The 15,260-nt window shown below is 43.4% G+C and overlaps 1 protein-coding gene across 3 annotated transcripts in view; it reads right to left on the reverse strand.

Moving 5' to 3' along the window:
- entpd5a (ectonucleoside triphosphate diphosphohydrolase 5a) overlaps positions 1-14,504 on the reverse strand; it is a 52,874-nt gene extending 38,370 nt beyond the window's left edge. For 2 of the 3 annotated variants that reach the window (XM_072273658.1, XM_072273645.1), the window contains exons 1-5: positions 14,420-14,504; positions 13,291-13,367; positions 11,156-11,388; positions 8,405-8,481; positions 6,446-6,589 (exon numbers count right to left, since the gene is read on the reverse strand). In XM_072273658.1, the coding sequence (XP_072129759.1) occupies positions 6,446-6,589; positions 8,405-8,481; positions 11,156-11,384 (450 nt within the window). In that variant the 5' untranslated portion in view covers positions 11,385-11,388; positions 13,291-13,367; positions 14,420-14,504. The remainder of the gene's footprint in view (positions 1-6,445; positions 6,590-8,404; positions 8,482-11,155; positions 11,389-13,290; positions 13,368-14,419) is intronic. The other variant, XM_072273649.1, reaches the window with a different exon arrangement.
- Between the last annotated feature and the right edge of the window lie 756 nt (positions 14,505-15,260).

A 15,260-nucleotide genomic window follows, 5' to 3' on the forward strand; every position in this document is an offset into this window, starting at 1 on the left:
TGATGGGAGTGAGACAAACAGACAATTAGCAGGGTGGGTGGGATCCTTCCTGATGTTACTGGCCCTTTTCTGTATAAGTGTCCTTGACGGCAGGCAGGCTGGTGCCTGTGACACATTGGGCAATTTTGACCAGCCACTGTAGAGGCTTCCTGTCTGCTGCAGTGAAGTTTCTGTACCATGCAGGCATACAGCTTGACAGGATGCTCTCCACTGTGCATCTGTAAAACGACAGGAGTATAGATGTACATAGCCCAGCTCGCTTCAGAAAGTAGAGGCACTGGAGAGCTTTCCTGATTGTGTGTGATGTGTGTGATGTGTGTTCTGGGACCATGAGAGGTTGTGCGAGATGTGCACTCCCAGCAGTTTGAACCTGCTTGCAGTTTCCACTGCTCTGTCGCCAGTGTAGAGGGGGGTGTGACTGCTGTGAGTTCTTCTGAAGTTGATAAACATCTCTTGTCTTGTTCACATGGAACAACAGGTTATTGGCACCACCCAAGAGCTCTCCTACCACCTCTCTGCAGGCCATCTCATTGTTGTTGGTAATGAACCCCATCACTGTCGTGTCATTGGCGAACTTGACAAATGTGATTACTTGGGTTTATAGCTATGCAATCCTATGTGAGCAGAATGTACAGCAACAGGCTCAGAACACAGCCCTGGGAGGGGGGGGAGGGGGGCTCCCGTGTTGAGGATGATGAGGAGGGAGGAGCGGTTGTGCATCTTGCCTGTTGGTTAGGAAGTCTGACACCCAGCTGAATTCAGCCTGGATCACTGGCACTGTGAGTTAGCGCTCTCCTTGTGATTTATGCCTTGGAGATTGCTGAAAGGCTTGTGCTGTCAGTAGGAGATTCACTCACCACAGGATACGTAGCCTCTGACCTGCTCTTATCACCATGGCATGTGAATGGTTGATTCAAATGGTTAACAGTGGCAGGTCAGGTGTCAAGTGAACCTGGTCAGGTGTCAAATGAACCCGGTCAGGTGTCAGATCTCTCAGCAGGAGAGCATGTTGGAGATAGTGATCATAATTCTATCTCCTTGGAGAGAGATAGGAACAGACAAGTTAGAAAAGTGTTTAATTGGAATAAGGGAATTATGAGGCTAACAGGCAGGAAATTGGAAGCTTAAATTGGGAACAGATGTTCTCAGGGAAAGGTACAGAAGAAATGTGGTAAATGTTCAGGGGATATTTGTGTGGAGTTCTGCACAGGTATGTTCCAATGAGACAGGGAAGTTATGGCAGGGTACAGGAACCGTGGTGTACAAAGGCTCTAATAAATCTAGTCAAGAAAAGAAAAGCTTACAGAAGATTCAGAGAGCTAGATAATGTTAGAGATCTAGAAGATTATAAGGCTAACAGGAAGGAGCTTAAAAAGGAAATTAGGAGAGCCAGAAAGGGCCATGAGAAGGCCCTGGCAGGCAGGATTAAGGAAAACCCCAAGGCATTCTACAAGTATGTGAAGAGCAAGAGGATAAGATGTGAGAGAATAGGACCTATCAAGTGTGACAGTGGAAAAGTGTGTATGGAACCGGAGGAAATAGCAGAGGTACTTAATGAATACCTTACTTCAGTATTCACTATGGAAAAGGATCTTGGTGACTGACTTACAGCAGACTGAAAAGCTTGAGCATGTAGATATTAAAAAAAAGAGGATGTGCTGGAGCTTTTGGAAAGCATCAAGTTGGATAAGTCGCCGGGACCGGGTGAGATGTACCCCAGGCTACTGTGGGAGGCAAGGGAGGAGATTGTGGAGCCTCTGGCGAGGATCTTTGAATCATCAATGGGGACAGGAGAGGTTCCGGAGGATTGGAGGGTTGCGGATGTTGTTCCTTTATTCAAGAAAGAGAGTAGAGATAGTCAGGAAATTATAGACCAGTGAGTCTTACTTCAGTGATTGGTAAGTTGATAGAGAAGATCCTGAGAGGCAGGATTTATGAACATTTAGAGAGGTATAATATGATCAGGAATAGTCAGCATGGCTTTGTCAAGGGCAGGTTGTGCCTTATGAGCCTGATGAATATTTTGAGGATGAGATTAAACACAGTAGATGTAGTGTATATGGATTTCAGCAAGGCATTTGATAAGGTACCCCATGCAAGGCTTATTGAGAAAGTAAGGAGGCATGGGATGCAAGGGGACATTGCTTTGTGGATCCAGAACAGGCTTGCCCACAGAAGGCAAAGAGTGGTTGTAGATGGGTCATATTCTGCATGGAGGTCGGTGACCAGTGGAGTGCCTCAGGGATCTGTTCTGGGACCCTTATTCTTCGTGATTTTCATAAATGACCTGGATGAGGAAGTGGAGGGATGAGTTAGTAAGTTTCTGATGACACAAAGGTTGGAGGTGTTGTGGATAGTGTGGAGGGCTGTCAGAATTTACAGTGGGACATTGATAGGATGCAAAACTGGGCTGAGAAGTGGCAGATGGAGTTCAACCCAGATAAGTGGGAAGTGGTTCGTTTTGGTAGGTCAAATATGATGGCAGAATATAGTATTAATGGTAAGACTCTTGGCATTGTGGAGGATCAGAAGGATCTTGGGGTCCAAGTCCATAGGACGCTCAAAGCAGCTGCGCAGGTCGACTCTGTGGTTAAGAAGGCATATGGTGTATTGGCCTTTATTAATCATGGAATTGAATTTAGGAGCCAAGAGGTAATGTTGCAGCTATATAGGACCCTGTTCAGACCCCACTTGGAGTACTGTGCTCAGTTCTGGTCGCCTCACTAGAGGAAGGATGTGGAAGCCATAGAAAGGGTGCAGAGGAGATTTACAAGGATGTTGCCTGGATTGGGGAGCATGCCTTACGAGAAAAGGTCGAGTGAACTCGGCCTTTTCTCCTTGGAGCAACAGAGGATGAGAGGTGACCTGACAGAGGTGTATAAGATGATGAGAGACATTGATCGTGTGGATAGTCAGAGGCTTTTTCCCAGGGCTGAAATGGTTGCCACAAGAGGACACAGGTTTAAGATGCTGGGGGTAGGTACAGAGGTGATGTCAGGGTTAAGTTTTTTACTCAGAGAGTGGTGAGTGCGTGAAATGGGCTGCCGGCAACGGTGGTGGAGGTGGATACGATAGGGTCTTTTAAGAGACTTTTGGATAGGTACATGGAGCTTAGAAAAATAGAGGGCTATGGGTAAGCCTAGTAATTTCTAAGGTAGGGACATGTTTGGCACAACTCTGTGGGCCGAAGGGCCTGTATTGTGCTGTAGGTTTTCTACGTTTCTACAAACCCCATTTCCAGAAAAGTTGGGATATTTTTCAAAATGCAATGAAAACAAAAATCTGTGATATGTTAATTCACGTGAACCTTTATTTAACTGACAAAAGTACAAAGAAAAGATTTTCAATAGTTTTACTGACCAACTTAATTGTAGTTTGTAAACATACACAAATTTAGAATTTGATGGCTGCAACACATTCAACAAAAGTTGGGACAGAGGCATGTTTACCATTGTGTTACATCACCTTTCCTTTTAATAACACTTTTTAATCTTTTTGGAACTGAGGATACTAATTGCAGTAGATTTGCAATTTGAAATTTTGTCCATTCTTGCTTGATATAAGACTTCAGCTGCTCAACAGTCCGTGGTCTCCGTTGTCTGATTCTCCTCTTCATGATGCGCCATACATTTTCAATAGGAGATAGATCTGGACTGGCAGCAGGCCAGTCAAGCACACGCATTCTGTGTCTACAAAGCCGCGCTGCTGTAGCCCGTGCAGAATGTGGTCTGGCATTGTCCTGCTGAAATAAGCATGGACGTCCCGGGAAGAGACGTCACCTTGATGGCAACATATGTCTCTCTAAAATCCTAATATACGCCTCAGAGTCAATGGTACCTTCACATAGATGCAACTCATCCATGCCGTGGGCACTGATGCACCCCCATACCATCACAGGTGCTGGCTTTTGCACCTTTCGCTGATAACAATCTGGATGGTCGTTTTCATCTTTGGCACGGAGAACTTGACGCCTGTTTTTTCCGAAAACTAGCTGAAATGTGGACTCATCTGACCACAGCACATGGTTCCACAGTCTTTCAGTCCATCCGAGATGAGCTCAGGCCCAGAGGACTCGCCGGCGATTCTACATAGAGTTGATGTATGGTTTCCTACTTGCGTAATACAGTTTCAAGTTGCATTTCTGGATGCAGCGACGGACTGTGTTGAGTGACAATGGTTTTCTAAAGTACTCCCGAGCCCAGGTGGCTATAATTGTCACAGTAGCATGACTTTTCTGTGCACTTTTCAATGTTATTTTAACTCTGTCCCAACTTTTGTTGAGTGTGTTGCAGCCATCAAATTCGAAATTTGTGTATATTTACAAAATACAATTAAGTTGGTCAGTAAAACTATTGAAAATCTTTTCTTTGTACTTTTTTCAGTTAAATAAAGGTTCACGTGAATTAACATATCACAGATTTTTGTTTTTATTGCATTTTGGAAAATATCCCAACTTTTTTGGAAATGGGGTTTGTATGTTTCTAGGTCAGCTGTGGGACTCAATGCCAGTAATGTCTCTGCTTGGCAATAGATACTCTTGCTGGAGGTGGTGATTAGTTTCCCTTACTGGAGAGGTTTGTTTGCTGCCATAAGTGCTTCTTGCCACATTTATCCATGTGTAATTTATACAATCTAGAACACAGAGCAGTGCTGCACAGGACAAGCCCCTCTCCCCACAAAGACGTCATCTGCTAATCTGCAAACTAACCCCATCTGCTTGCACTAGGTCCTTATCCCTCCATTCCCTGCCTGTTCATGTGTCTATATAAATGTTTCTTAAATGTTGCTTTTGCCACTTCTCCTCCTTTACACCTATGTCCTCTAGAATTTGACATTTCCATCGTAGGAAAAGGACTTTTACCGTCTACACTATCCACATCTCGCAGAATTTTATGTACCTTTATAAAGTTGCCCCTCAGCCTCTGGTGCTCCAGAGAAAACAGTTCAAGTTTGTCTAATCTCTCCTCATGGTGAATTCACTCTAAACTGAGCAACGTCCTGGAGATCCTCTTCAGCACCCACTTCAAAGACTCCACATCCTTATCTTGAACGCAGCAACCAAAACTGCACACAATATCCCAAATGTAGCCGAACCGAAGTTTTACACAGCTCAGCATGGCTTGCCAGCTTTTATACTCAATGCCTGAATAAAGACAAGCATGCCATATGTTTTCTTTACCACCCACTTCTGTTGCCACTTTCAGGGAGTCACGGACTTGCATCCCAAGATCACTCTGTACTCATTGCTCCAAAGAGTTGTGTAATTCTTCTCCTGCATTTGACTTCCCAAAATGCACCACTTCACATTGTCCATTTGCCAATCCTCAGACCACATTTTTATCTGATCAAATTGTGCTGTATCCTTTGACAAATTGCTTCCCCACCCACAATTCTACAAATTTTTGTCTCATCTGCAAATGCACTAATCAGAACACCTACAATTTTGCCCAGTTCATTACTACATGCAGCAGAGATCCCAGCACTGACCCTTACAGAACATCACTGATGACAGAACTCCAAATCGGTAACACCCCTCCGTCATCACCCCTTGCTATCTACGAACTCTTGCCATTTTCTGCCCAGTTAAGATCACCCACATCTTCCTGCAGTCTGAAGCTTTCCTATCACTGTCAATCTTGAATCATTTGCAAAGTCTTTTATCCTAAAAATATACAGGCAAGCCCACCATCCCCCCCCCACCCTGCCTAGGACATTATGGAAAATCTGAAAACCAGCCATTTAGCCCACAAACAACACTCAGTGTCCACTTTACTAGTCACACCTGCTTGTTAATACAAATATCCAATCAGCCAATCATATGGCAGCAACTCAACACATAAAAGCATGCAGACATGGTCAAGAGATTCAGCTGCTGTTCAGACCAAACATGAGAATGGGGAAGAAATGTGATCCAAGTGACTTTCACCACGGACTGACTGTTAGTGCCAGACAGGGTGGTTTGAGGATCACAAAACTGATCTCCTGGGGTTTTCACACACAACAGTCTCTAAAGTTTACAGAGAATGGTACGACAAACAACGCACACCCAGTGAGCGGCAGTTCTGTGGGCAACAATGCCTTGTTAATGAGAGAGGCGAGAAGAGAATGGCCAGGCTGGCTCAAGCTGACAGGAAGGTGACAGTAACTCAAATAACCGTCACAGGCAGATAGGGTCATACAGAAAGCTTTTGGCACATTGGCCTTCATAAATTAAAGTATTGAGTACATGTCGAACCTTGAAATGGGAGTGTGGGAGGAAGACCATAAAAATATACTTAGTGGCCACTTTATTAGGTACAGCAGCTCCCTAACAAAGATGCTGAGTGTACTGTATGTATACCAAACAGAGTGACACTACGTACCAGATTCCACGCCCCACCCCCACCTTCCGTAAAATCACAAGTAAATACTGTGTCAGTTCTGCAATAGCACTCAAAGACCATACCTCTAATAGCAGAGCTTGTGCTTTCTGCTTGGGAAGCAGACGTAGTCCTGCCGTGGCTTTCAGTACCACTGGGGTAGTATACCAGTATGTTGAAGGTATTGCCTGCTTGGCTATGTCCAGCAGCCCATGCACGGTCTCTGCACCCTAAAACACATCAGATTGCTTTAGGCACATTCTTTTCCGCTCCGCACAAGCTGGAGTTGGCATCCAAGGCAGAAGGATTGATTCAGACTGTCGCAGAACAAACAAAGCCCTGTTGCAGCACACTGCTGCCAATAAGGACACCACTGTTCGTGCCTATATAATGCCTTTTGTATTCCAAAGTTATTTGTAATTTGTTCACATGTACTCATCTACAAGATGATGAAAACAAAACAGAGTGGTTACTGGTGCTCACTGTTACTTACCTATTTGTGGATACAGCAGCCCAACAAGCCGCACCACTCTGCAACCCACCTGTTTAACACCAACTCTGCAGAACAGTTTACAGTGACCAATCAACCTACTATCGGTAGGTCTTTGGACTGTGGGAGGAAACAGGAGCATTGGAGAAAACCCACACGGTTCATGGGGAAAATGTACAAGTTTGTTATATTCAACCCACACGTATGGTCATTGAAGGAACAGGTCAAATCCTGCACAATTCTACCCACGTATCAAATATCAAGTGTGATTGAAAGATTCTCTTCTTCTTCCTACCCACCTGAAATCTACCTCCCTTCATGTAAAAAAAATAAGATGAAGTAAAAGTGAACAGGATCAAACTTGTTCTTATACACTGAAATCACTTAGAACTCTGCTTCTCATGCAGCAATTAAAGTACACAGCATTATCACTTAACCATAATTATTAGTGCAGGTGCATAAAACTCTACCTTTCAAGCACATTAAACAATTCAAAATTTCCAATTAAGTGTTCTTAAGTATCATATTTGAAATGTATCTGCATTATTGTTAGTTTAATTACAGGGCTTCCACAGGTCATGAACACCCAGCTTAGGGTCATAAAACAGTACAGCACTGAAACAGGCCTTTCAGCCCATCAAGCTTATTCTTCCTAGTCCCATTGACCTGCACTTGGACCACAGCCCTCCATATCCTTACTTACCCAAGTTTCTCTTAAGTGTTGAAATCGAACATACATCCATCACTAAAATCCATGACCACTACTCACATTTTTTCTCTATTATTATGTATTGCAGTGTACTGCTGCCACAAAGACAGCAAACTTCACGACATATGTCAGTGATATTAAACCAGATTCCGATTCTGCTGGCTTAAACTTTTCACCTTTCACCCTTAACCCATGACCTCTAGTTCCAGTCTCATTCAGCCTCAGTGAAGAAAGCCTGCTTGCATTTACCCAATCTATATCCCTTTATCGAATCTCCCCTCATTTTCCTATGCTCCAGGGGATAAAGTCCTCACCTATTCAACCTTTTCCTATAACTCAGGGCCTCAAGCCCCAGCAACATCCTTGTAATTTTCTCTGCACTCTTTCAATCTTATCAATACTTATATGTTGAACAACCATTTGGGAGACAGGTGGGATGGATGGGGATGGATTTACTGACTGCAAGGGGCTGCAGGCATCTTCTGTGTGGGAATGGGGGTTCTTTGTGCATTCTCTCCCCCTCACCACTTCCATCGAGCTACAAGAATCAGGTGCTGGGTCAAACCAAGCAGATCTGGGAGCACCGAGCAGAGTCACTCAGAGTCAGTGAGGTTCTTCCTGCGCCTGATCACTCTTCCGCCACGGCTTCTTCTGTTATCCTCACCCACACAGTGATTTTGTCCATTTTTGACCTCCAAACATTTTGGGTTTAGAACATTACTCAGGAACTGAGCCCTGCCATAACCTGCTGACTGCCTGTATACTGTAAACACACAAATGATACATAGCTATAACTTCCAAGACAACTAACTAACTGAATTTCCCAAGAAGAAATGTAGTACGCACCTGCTCAGGGTCATCTGCATAAGCTGACAGACCAGGTTTTACTGATTCAAATATTTCACTGGACAATTGAGGAGGTTCTGGTTAAAAGAAAAATGCATCGATTACCATTTTTACAATACAGTGAATGTTGTAAAAAAAAATCTTGATCTCAATATCCAACAAGAGGAAATGCTTTTTTATATAAATTATGGCATTCAGTTTCACATGTGATGAATTAATTTTGAAACAGGGAAACTTACACAGATTAATTTATATTCACAACTTTTTTATAGGTTCAGTCATTACATTAAATATGGGCATGCAAGTTGTAATTATTCTATCATTACCAGTTCTACCCTACAAAATACAGTTTAATAACAGTGATAGAAACAGTACAGCACAGAAGCAGGCCCCTTGGCCAACTGCATCCATGCTGACCAACTTGCTCATCTAAACTAATCTCACTTCCCTGCATTAGATCCATTTCCATCTACGGCCTGGTCATTCAAGTACCTGTCAAGATGCCTCCTGAATGTTGTTACTAATCTGACTTCAATCACCTCCCCTGGAAGCTCATTCCCTTTACCACAGACTCTTCATGTGAAACCCCTCAGATCCCTCTTAGGCCTCTTCCTTATCACCTTACATACGTGCCCTCTAGTTTCAGACACCCCGAACTTGGGAAACATACTCTGACTATCTAACCTATCAACACAGCTAATATCACATCACCTCTCAATCTCGTTTGCCCCAAGAAAAGCAGCTCTAGCCTTTCATATGCAATGCACACACAAAATGCTGGAGGAACTCAGCAGGTCAGGCAGCATCTATAGAGAGAGGAATAAACAATGTTTCAGGCCAACACCCTTCATCAGGACTGGAAAGGAAGGGGAAGAAGCCGAAATAAGAAGTTTGGGTGAGTGGAAGGAGTACAAGCTGGTAGTTGATGGGAGAAAGCAGGTGGGTGGGTGGGGGGGGGGGCTGGACAAAGGAGGATGAAGTGAGAAACTGGGAGGTGATACATGGAAGAAGTAAAGAGCTGAAGAAGAAAGAACCTGACAGGAGATGGTAGAGATGAAATGAGGGGGAGCACCAATCTCTCCTTATAACTCACTCTCCTATCCAGGCAACATCCTTGTGGATCTCTTCAGCACACACTCTGGCTTAATCACATCTTTCCTGCAGAGTAACAACCAGAACTGCAAACACTACTTCAGGTTTGGCTTAACCAATATTTTGTACATTTGCGACATGACACCCAACTCATACTCGATACCTTAGCTAATGACAGCAAGCATTCAAAATGCCTTCTTCAGCACCTTGTCTAGCTTGTACCCCAAGGCATCTATGATTAACAACTCTCCGCGGGATTCTGCCATTCACTGTGTGAAATATCCTGGTTTAAGTTCTCAAAATTCATCACTTTATACTTGCTGAGGTTAAGTTCCACTTGCCCTTCTATAGCCCACTTGGCCAGTTGATCTCCCTTCTCTCCTTTTCCATTCCTCATTCTGGCTCCCCTCTTACCCCTTCTCTTCTCCTCACCTTTGGTGCCCCTCTTCCTTCACTTACTCCCATGATACACACTCCTCTCCTTCAGCCCTTTACTCCCCCCACCCACACCCAACATCCCTCAGGTAATCACTTCACCCTCCCTCCCCCACCCAGGTAGCTTCACCTATCACCCATCACCTGCTAGCTTGTATTCCCCTCCCTCCTTATTCTGTCTTCTTCAACCTTCCTTTCCGGTCATCAAGTAAGATATTGGCCCAAAACAGCAGCTGTTTATTCCTCTCCATAGTTCCTCCAGCATTTTGTATGTGTTCCCCAGGTGTATATCATGTACAACCTTAGACAACCTTCACTTTCCACTAAGGTACCAATTGTGATGTAATTTACAAACTTAATATTCATGACACTTACATCCTCACCAAATTCATTCATATTTATGGCAAACAAATATCCCCATCCCCTTTTCCCTCTCTCACCTTATCTCCTTGCCTACCCATTGCTTTCCTCTGGTGCTCCTCCCCCTTTTCCTTCTTCCATGGCCTTCTGTCCTCTTCTGTCAGACTCCCCCTTCTCTAGCCCTTTATCTCCTTCATCAATCAACTTCCCAGCTCTTCACTTCATTCCTCCCCTTTCAGGTTTCACCTATCACCTTGTGCTTTTCTCTCCCCTCCTCCCACCTTTTAAATCTATTCCTCAGCTTTTTTTCCTCCAGTCCTGGCCGAAATGTTGACTATTTACTCTTGTCCATAGCTGCTGCCTGGCCTGCTGTGTTCCTCCAGCATTTTGTGTTTGTTGCTTGGATTTCCAGCATCTGCAGATTTTCACTTGTTTGTGAACAAAGTTGTTAATTTGTTGTTTATTGGGAAGTGATAGATATGATAGAAATTAGCTCAATCACTTTACAGCACTGACGATCACTGATCAGGTTTGTCTATAAGGAGTTTGTTCGTTCTCCTCATGACTGTGTGACCTTTGCTGGTTTCATCTCACATTCCAAAGATGTACAAATTAGAGTTATTGAATTGTGGACATGCTATGTTGACACTGGAAGCGTGGCAACACTTGCAGGCTGCCCTCAGCAATCTGATTTGATGCAAATTATGCATTTCACTGTAGGTTTTGATGTACATGTGACAAATAAAGCTAAAATTTCTCCTTAAAATCTTCAAACGCAGCAGATTCAACTGTATGAAATAAAAATTCAAGATGACCAAATCAAAATAAGCTAATGACTTTACTAAATACATAAACTGCACTCACCAGGACCCTTCTGTACAAATGTGTAGATATGAATGCGTGTCCCTGTGCTTCCAGCATCAAATACGATTCCATAAAACACGTTGGATACATTTCCAGAACTTAATCTTGAGGGTAATATGTCCTGATTTCCAATTCCATATTGAGGGTGATAAATGTCTACTTCTGACGATGAAATGTAAACCAAGGACACAAGGGATGCCAGAACCAAGAGCTTTCTTGAGGATTCCATCTTTCTGTGGATGAGTAAACAGTAGCATTGGGGATGGAGATTAAATCTGGAAAATTGATCTGACTTTATACATCTGGAAGTACAAGTTTAGCAAAATATTTGTCGGCAAACCTTCTCACAAACATCCTACCTCCTCCCTTATTCAAAGTTTGCATAAAAATATGCAAAATACTCCCTCCTTAAGGTGTCTGAATGAGTTGGGCCAAGTGGCCCATCTCTTTGCTGTATAGTTCTACGACTACAACATGGAACATGGTTACAGAATAAGATACTTTCCATATTTTGCTATACTATTCAGTAACGCTGTTAGATATGTAAAAGCCGTATGTCAGTCACTCAAGTTTACTCACAGACGTAGAGAAAGGTAAAATGATGTTGGACCATTAGATATGGAGCAGAGCTAGGCCATATGGTCCATTGAATCTGCTCTGCCTTTTCATTATTGCTGATCCATTGTTCCTCTCAGCCCCCAATCTCCTGCCTTCTCCCTGTATCACTTCATACCCTGACTAATCAAGGATCTATCAACTTCTGCCTTAAACATACGCAAAAACTTGGCCTCCACAACCACCTGTGGCAACAAATTCCACAGATTCACCACTCTCTGGCTAAAGAAATCTCTCTTCATCTCCATTCTAAAAAAGGACACCCTTATACTCTCGGGTTGTGTCCTCTGGTCGTAGACTCTCCCACTGTAGGAAGCAGCCTCTCTACTGAGGCCTTTCAATGTTCAATAGGTTTCAGAGGTCTCTCCTCATCCTTCTGAATTCTAGTGAGTACAGGCCCAGAGCCATCAATTGCTGTTGATATGACAATCCTTTCAATCTTGGAATCACTTTTGTGAACCTCCTCTGAATTCTCTCCAACGTCAGCACATCCTTTCTTAGATAAGGGGCCCAAAACTGCTCACAATACTCCAAGTGAGACCTCACCAGTGCTTTATGAAGCCCCAGCATTACATCTTTGCTTTTATGTTCTAGTTTTCTTGAAATGAATGCTAATATCATATTTGCGTTCTTCACCACAGACTCAACCTGCAAAGTAATGTTTAGGGAATACTACACAAGGTCCCTATGCACCTCAGATTTTTGAATTTTTTTTCCCCATTTAGAAAATAGTCTACCCTTATATTTCTTCTACCTAAGTACATGACCATACACTTCCTGACGCTGTATTCCATCTGCCACTCTTTTGCCCATTCTCTGTCTAAGTCCTTCTGTAGCCAGTCTTCTTCCTCAAAACTACCTGCTCCTCCACCTATCTTCATATCATCTACAAACTTTGCCACAAAGCCATCAATTCCGTCATCCAAGTCACTGACATATTACCTAAAAAGAATTGATCCCAACACAGACCCCTGTGGAACATCACTAGTCACCGGCAGCCAGTCAGATAAGGCTCCCTTTATTCCCACTCTTTGCCTCCTGCCAATCGGCCACTGCGTTTTCCATATTGGAAGATTTTCAGTCCTCATTTCAGAAGTTTAAAATAAAATAAATATTGCTATCAATAAATAGAAGTAACGTGAGCATGGAGACGTATCAAAGACTAATACCTCAGTGTATAAACATTATGTAATATGGTACTGATCCACATTTACTGAGATACAGTGCAGAATAAGCCGTTCTAGCCCTTTGAGCCACACTGCCTATTTAACCCTAGCCTAATCACGGGACAATTTACAATGACCAATTAACCTGCCAAGCAGTAGGTCTTTGGACTGTGGGAGGAAACCAGAGCAGCTGGAGGAAACCCACACGGTCACAGGGAGAATGAACAAACTTCTTACAGACAGTGGTGGGAATTGACCCCAGGTCACTGGTACCATAAAGTGTTGTGCTACCATGTTGCCCCATGCACATTTCACAAAGTTCCCAGATTTGATTCCTGCTTGGTTTTACATTACCTGATTTTAGTCCAGACTTGCTGAGAGTAGAAGTGGGATAGTCAGGATTCCTTTCAGTGTTTATCACTTGATCTCATCTGAAATAGTGAAGAATCTCAAAATAGCACATAAGCAGTGGGTATGCTGAGCAAACTCAGGTATGTACTCCTGCAGCCAAATGATAACTGATTGAGATCTACTCAATAAATAGAGTACAAGTCACCACCCTTAAATCCTTAAAGCTACCACAGCAATGCATCTCCAGCAGGGAAAACAAGCAAACATTGTCCATTTACTAAATAACTGAATGAATGCCTTCCCATAGATACTCCCTACACCCTCGTCCCCATTTCACAATTCCAGTAAGGAAGTTTCCACTTATCCTAATTTCTCAGCCCTTTATTGATTTCATACCCCTTCCTTTCTTTACACAAGGTTATTCTGGTCTGTAATAGGATAAACAACATACACAAGAACAATACTGAATTGCGTCAGTTTCCTAATTTTGCTTTCAGTGATTCTTTTTCGTTGACAATTTTAAAACGTCTTCAGGAAATTGTCATTTTCTTTTCTTCAGAAAAGAAAATGACAAGCAAGTCATGCAGGAAAGACTAATAGTAAACTTTTCATTTTCCAAGACCGTTTTTCTTTCTCTGGATGTCTTGCAAATGCAGTTTTTCCTCTTTAAAAATTCACATCCTCGTCAATGTAGATATGCTTCCTACATCTACCAATAAAATAATCAATCAGAATAGTCAGGAGTAGGGGCGAAGGAACATGATCAGACGATTTACAATCTTAGGAGTGAAATATAATCAGGAAAGAAAATGCACAACACAGCACGATAACGCTTCTAAAATAAATGATGCGATTAAAAGGGAAAGCGACGAGGTAAACTAAGCCCCTCAGCAGGGCAGAGGCAGCCTTATCAGCTCACATCGATTGCAAAGTTTGGCACAGCCATCGGGGCAGAGGTGACACTTGTGGCTCTGATAGGCGACAGGCAGAAACTTCCAGTAACATCACAGCCGGTGTCAACCTCCGGTAACAGGGAAAGCTCTCACCAGCATCGCTCACGGTCACCCAAGCGACCCGGGGGCCGGCGCAGTTTACCGGGCAGGACAACCGGACGACCACGATTACCACTCACCCCGAGACGAGCCACCGCTCCGATGCCGGCTCCACGGTCACCGCACTGTGCGTGTCTAGCGGGCACGGAACGCCCGGCTTGCGTGACGTCGCGCCCGATCGCACTGACGTCACTCCACTTGACCCTCCCACTGGCTGGCGCGATGGAAAAGAGCCTCGTTTCTATGGCAACCGGCTAGTGGGTGAATCTACTTTCCACTAATGTACACACTTAATTAATCTTCAATGAATAATCATGTAAAAACTAACGCCCAAGAACAGAAAAAGCCTTCGTTATAAAGCAATCTATTGTTAAATAACTGTGCTTTCTCTGTAACGAAACCCAATTTCCCTCGGGATCAATAAAGTATGACTATGACTATTTTATTTTGCATTCTGTTATTGTTTTCCCTTGTGTTACCTCAATACAAATGTTGTAATCAAATAATTTGCATGGCATGCAGAATAAAAATTGTTCTCTGTACTTGGGTACAAGTGATAAAAATAGAAAACCACTTTAGAGCAAACTTAAAATACAAGTGTTTCCGCAATGCTGGTAATCTTGACCAGCTCACTCGAAGCACTGGATTCTACCTGATGTGCTAAACTTCAGAATAGACCACAAGACATTGGAGCAGAATCTGGCCATTCGTCCCATCGACTCTGCGCCGCCATTCAATCGTGGCTAATTTACTATCCCTCCCAATCCCATTCCCCGGCCTTCTCCGCATAAACTTTGATACTCTGACTAATCAAGAACCTATCAACTTCCGCTTTAAATATACCCCACGACTCCACGGCTATCCGCGGCGATGAATTCCATAGATTCATCTCCCTCTGGTTAAAGAAATTCCTCCTCATTT

Source organism: Mobula birostris, chromosome 1, assembly GCF_030028105.1.
Source record: "Mobula birostris isolate sMobBir1 chromosome 1, sMobBir1.hap1, whole genome shotgun sequence".
Classification (NCBI taxonomy): Eukaryota; Metazoa; Chordata; class Chondrichthyes; order Myliobatiformes; family Myliobatidae; genus Mobula; species Mobula birostris.